The sequence below is a fragment of the Myotis davidii genome, unplaced genomic scaffold (assembly GCF_000327345.1).
Source record: "Myotis davidii unplaced genomic scaffold, ASM32734v1 scaffold674, whole genome shotgun sequence".
Lineage (NCBI taxonomy): Eukaryota > Metazoa > Chordata > Mammalia > Chiroptera > Vespertilionidae > Myotis > Myotis davidii.
This window is the reverse complement of record NW_006286674.1, coordinates 1947817-1953644: the sequence shown is the minus strand read 5'-3', so window position 1 is coordinate 1953644 and position 5828 is coordinate 1947817. Positions and strand designations below refer to the sequence as shown.

Here is a 5828-nt window from a genome sequence, read left to right as displayed (position 1 = left end):
CATCCATCTGTAATCCCGAGATCGGGATACCCACTCACCATCCTGCGGAAGAGAGACCCACGGCCGCGGCTCGCCACAGACCTGCAGGCCTAGCCTAACTCTGGTGGAGAAAAAGGCTTCGGCCCGTGCGCAGGCGCAGTATGTAGCGCCGGCGATCACGCAAGCGACGTGGAGAAGAGGGATCCTCTTGCCGTCGGGCGTGCGGCGTGCTGCCCCCTGCTGGTGGGAGGACCATACGGCCTTCGCCGCGTGGCAGCAAATCCTTACTGCTCTTGGCTGATGATCCGACTGGGATGGACGGTAAGCAGTAACGAAGGATTCTGTCTAGGGAAGTTGTTTCTGTAAGCAGGAAAAAGGTTTAACAATTAAATGGAAGGAATTTTCTCTGGACTCTTTTGCGCCCCCCCTCCCCCTCCCCCCACCCCCCACTACCCCCCGCCCCCAGAAAGGACTCTACCTCTTGGACTACCACTCACCCCGGCCCAGAACATAGGCGTGCCTTAGCGCTCCCAGCCTGGGTTAGGAGCCCCGCTTTTCCTACCGCTCCTTCGTTCGGCTTCACCCCGCCCTCGATTTGTGAACATCCAGAGGATGGGGCCCTGCCGCCGAGTTCACCTTTAAATCTCCAGCACCTAGCAGGGTGTGCTGAATGACATTCAGTAACATGGTAAGAGAACTGCTGCTCTCTCCTTCCTGCCTCTTCACCTCTATCGCCTTCCCTGACCCCTGGCCACCTCATCCTTGTCCCTCCCTCCATCCTTGTGATCTAGTCAGACTAACTTTTTTCTTTGTCTTTTTCTTAAATTTATTCTTTTAAAATTAATTGTAGTAAGTCATTTTCCAGTTCTCCACATGGAGATTGAGGAGAACCAACCAAACAAACACCCAAAAAAGCATCTCAGTAGAAAGTATTCCCTCACCTGACAGTGTTCCAAAGGCGGTCTTTGGGCTACGGCATGGGAATTATTTGAATACTCGTTAAAATGCAGGTCTATGAATCTCTGCCGCCTTTACTGAGTCAAACTTTAAAATAATGACATCTTAAGAATGAATTTTAACTCTATGCCCATCCTCCATGGGCTAAGCCTGCTCGTGGGAGATGGGAATGCAAGATGTTAATCTAGCAGGAAAGAATCAGTGTGTAAACTGCTCACTGGCAAAGCTGGGGGAAGGCGCTGCCAAACAAGAACTGCCACTAGAATAGATCAGAATTATGATGCCAATTACTTTGGTTGCAACTTGAACTCCTCATATAACCAGAAAAATGTGCGTTGAACCCACTCTGGCCAATGTCAACAGAGCTATCAAGGAGAAATGTTAAAGCGCAGCTCGCAGGCAAGTGTGGTTCACTCTTCGTTGGCAGGTTTTTGGAAGCGTGAAGGAAGAGGCATACAATTTGCATTTATAGAAAATACTTAAAGACCTTTATTTTGGCGGTTCATCAAGTTATTAGTCTGGGACAGGTGCCACATGTCTTGGTCAGGCCTGGCTTACACTGAAGGTGAAAGCATCAGGAAGGAAAAATCCTAACTTTTGCCTGTTTTAAGAAAAGAATACATATAAAGGCCCACATACCATTCATTTGAATATTTAAAAGTTATGAAACAAACTAACACATTGTTGAATTAAATATGTTGTACTCTCTTTAACCTGCTTCTTACCTTATAAACATTTATAACGATAAAATTTAAAACGTGGGTCTATTTCCTTTGGTTGCAGCTGGGCGTTTGTGGCTAGCATGGCCGGCTCAGCCCGTGCAGTTGGTGACGCCAGGAGCCAGGGGAAACTTGTTCAACATCCTCAACCAACTAATTTTGTTCAAGTGGTAAAAGTGAAAAGTCACCAGTAATGAGTCATCAACTTTGTGTTCCTCCTGATGTGATATACTGACAAGAACACAGAAGCACTTTATGCCAAACTTACGTAATATCTAATCTGATATATGAGGAAACTGCAAACAAAACTCAAACTGAGGGACATTCTACAAAGTAACTGTTCAGTAGTCTTGAAAAATGACAAAATTGTCCAGCCAGTGCGGCTCAGTGGTTAAGCATTGACCCAGGAGGTCATGGTTGGATTTCTGGTCAGGGCGCATACTGGGGTCTCAGGCTCCATCCCCAGTGGGAGGCGTGCAGGAGGCAGCCAATCGATGATTCTCTCTCATCATTGATGTTTCTATCTCTCCCTCTCCCTTCCTCTCTGAAACCAATAGATTTTTTTTTTAATGACAAAATCATGATAGATAAGGAAATACTAAAGAAATATTCCAGATCGAAAGAGTCCAAAGTGAAGTGACGCTGTATACAATGTGTGATCCTAGAATGCATCCTGGACAAGAAAGGGAAAAGAGAAAAAGGGAAGGCTTTTTATTTCTTTTGTACAAAGGACATTCTCAGGACAATCAGTGAAATCTGAATGGAGTCTATGGATTAGATGATAGTAATAGATCAATGTTAACTTTATCTTGATAGATACACTATGGTTATGTATGAGTGTTCTTTAGGAAATACACTCTGAACTATTTTGGAGTAATGGGCATTATTTCTGCAACTTACTCTCAACAAATGACTCAGGAAAAAAGTACATATACAGGGTGTTCCCAAAAACTGTATACACATTTTAACAGCTGATGGCTCGACTTTGAAAATGAAGTGTATTTTAATAACTACTGCCTTTATTATTATTCAAAGTGTGTGTATATGTTTTTTGGACACCATATATCTGTATGTATATAGATATACTAGTATATCTGTAAAAACAAAGCAAATGATAAGGCAAATGTGTTAAAATGTTAACAATGAGGAATCTGGGAGAAAAATATGTGGAATTCTTTGTACTGCTCTTACAATTTGTGATTTTGAAATTATTTCAAATTAAAAAAAAAACACATTGCCTTAGCTCAGTGGTTCTCAACCTTCCTAATGCCGCGACCCTTTAATACAGTTCTTCATGTTGTGGTGACCCCCAATTTCATTGTTACAAATTGAACATAATTAAAGCATAGTGATTAATCACAAAAACAGTACGTAATTATATATGTGTTTTCCGATGGTCTTAGGCGACCCCTGTGAAAGGGTCGTTCGACCCCCAAAGGGGTCACGACCCATAGGTTGAGAACCACTGCTCTAGCTGGTTTGGCTCAGTGGATAGAGCGTCAGCCTGCAGACCAAAGGGTCCCAGATTCAATTCAGTTAAGGGCACATACTGTGGTTGCAGGCCCCTCCCCTGCCTGGGCCCTGGTCAGGCTCATGCAGCAGGCAACCAATCAATGTGTTTCTCTCACATCGATGTTTCTGTCTTTCCCCTCTCTCTTCCACTCTCCCTACAAATCAATGGAAAAATATCCTCGGATGAGGATTAAAAAAATAAATTTAAAAAATTGAAAAATAAATAAATAAAACTTTGATTTCTACTGGAATGGGAAATATTTCTTTTATTATTTGAAATGAAGATAAACTCAGTTTTATCAAATATGTTCACACACATATTATAAATAGAAAATAAACCAGCAATTTTTAATTCTGGTAGTGATTTAACAGCAAAATATTAAAAGATTTCTATGATGTTATCATATATTATGACTTTGAGGTACTTGCTTATTGCCCTAATCAACAGGTTCTGTATTGAAGTCACTGATTTTCCTAGATACTCTAATGTTTTCTCTTCACAATTGCTTTTTGTTTTGCATTAGTTTATGATTATTCATGAAGGGTAGCATGTAGGGTGAACTACTTTATGGTAGGAATCCTTTATTGATATTAATCCATTGGAAACATTTTAAACCTGTACTTTTATCTAGGAAAAAAATTAGCTTTCAGTGAAAGAATAATCTTTGTTTCTTTATTTTTATAAATCTATTTTATTGATTTTTTACAGAGAGGAAGGGAGAGGGATAGAGAGTTACAAACACTGATGAGAGAGGAACATCGATCAACTGCCTCTTGCACACCCCCTACTGGGGACGTGCCTGCAACCACGGTACATGCCCTCTACCGGAATCAAACTTGGGACCCTTGAGTCCGCAGGTTGACACTCTATCCACTGAGCCAAACCGGTTAGGGCTAATCTTTGTTTCTTTAAAAAAATAAAAATATAAGTGTAAAGCTATGGTTTTATAGGACCAAGAATCAGAAGAATATCAAGGACCACCCACATAATTATGATTGAGCATGTCTGAGTGTTCTGTTGATAGGTTACTGATGTCTGAATGACTAATAAAATAAAGACATACCCAATTAATTATAATATATTTATTTCATTAAGGTTTCTCTTTGGCCCGTCAGGCATGGCTCAGTGGTTGAGTGTCAACTTATAAACTAGGAGGCCATAGTTTGATTCCGGTCAGGGCGTATGCTTGGCTTGCGGACTTGATCCCCAGCGAGTGGTATGCAAGAGCAGCCATGATTCTCTCTCATCATTGATGTTTCTATCTCTCTCTCTCTCCTTCTCCCTTTCTCTCTGAAATTAATTTTTAAAAAACAAATTTTTTAAAGTTTCTTTTTGTATCTTTATTTCAGCAAAACCTCTATGTTGTTATCACCAAGACATCACATCATATGTGTTCTACAGATAGTAATGCCAAATTGGACAACCCTTTTTTTGTCATTGTGGTTCTTAAATAATTTTTATTAATCTCATTTAGGAGAAATTTTGCTGTGTTGAAGCCAGAGAAACTGGAATTTAAAATAAAACTCATAGCCCTGACTGGTTTGGCTCAGTGAATGGAGTGTGGTTCAGTGGATAGAGCGTCGGCCTGCTGACTGAAGGGTGCCAGGTTCAATTCCGGTCGGGGGCATGTACCTTGGTTGTGGGCACATCCCCAGTGGTGGGTGTGCAGGAGGCAGCTGATCGATGTTTCTCTCTTGTCAATGTTTCTGACTCTCTGTCTTTCTCCCTTCCTCTCTGTGGGAAATCAATAGAATATATTTTTTTTTAAAAAATAAATAAATAAAATAAAACTCATAAAGCAATATTTAGACTTGAGAATGAACAATAATTTTTCCATATCAAATTCAAACAATGTAATGGTGTCATTTATAACAAATTACTGTTTTCACCGAAACCATTACTAGATATTTGATATCGTCATATAAATCACTGTCATTTTTAAAATATACTATATTGATTTTTTTACAGAGAGGAAGGGAGAAGGATAGAGAGTTAGAAACATTGATGAGAGAGAAACATCGATCAGCTGCCTCCTGCACACCCCCCACTGGGGATGTGCCCACAACCAAGGTACATGCCCTGACCGGAATCAAACCTGAGACCCTTCAGTCTGCAGGCTGACACTCTATCCACTGAACCAAACCGGTTAGGGCATAAATCACTGTCATTTTTATTGCTATTTCTCTCTCTCTTACAGTAGTATCATATCATGAAGGTTTTGTTATTCTTTCAATATTTAAATGCTGGCGTATGTAAAGGAAACAAAAATAGCACTATGCTGCTCAATTTGTTCAAATGTCTTTTCAATCAGACTATACACTGGTCTACAGGGTCAGAAAACAACGCTTGTGGAAATTAGTTTTAGGTTTATTGATTTGCTTATTTAAATTAAATTTATTGAGGTAACATTGGTTATTTATGGTTACTTGGTTATATGTTACAGGTGGACAGTTTTATAAGACATCATCTGTATATTGCATTGTGTGCTCACCACTCAAAGTTTGGTCTTAATTTTTATTAATCTCATTTAGGAGAAATTTTGCTGTGTTGAAGCCAGAGAAACTGGAATTTAAAATAAAACTCATAGCCCTGACTGGTTTGGCTCAGTGAATGGAGTGTCGGCCTGCGGACTGAAGGGGCCCAGGTTCGATTCCTATCGG

At 40.4% G+C, this 5828-nt stretch overlaps 1 protein-coding gene across 2 annotated transcripts in view; it reads right to left on the bottom strand.

The window, feature by feature from the left end:
- RPL5 (ribosomal protein L5) overlaps nucleotides 1–148 on the bottom strand; it is a 10787-nt gene extending 10639 nt beyond the window's left edge. For both annotated transcript variants that reach the window (XM_006758184.2, XM_006758185.2), the window contains exon 1: nucleotides 39–148. In XM_006758184.2, coding sequence (XP_006758247.1) covers nucleotides 39–41 — 3 coding nt within the window. In that variant the 5' untranslated portion in view covers nucleotides 42–148. The remainder of the gene's footprint in view (nucleotides 1–38) is intronic.
- Nucleotides 149–5828: the final 5680 nt, after the last annotated feature.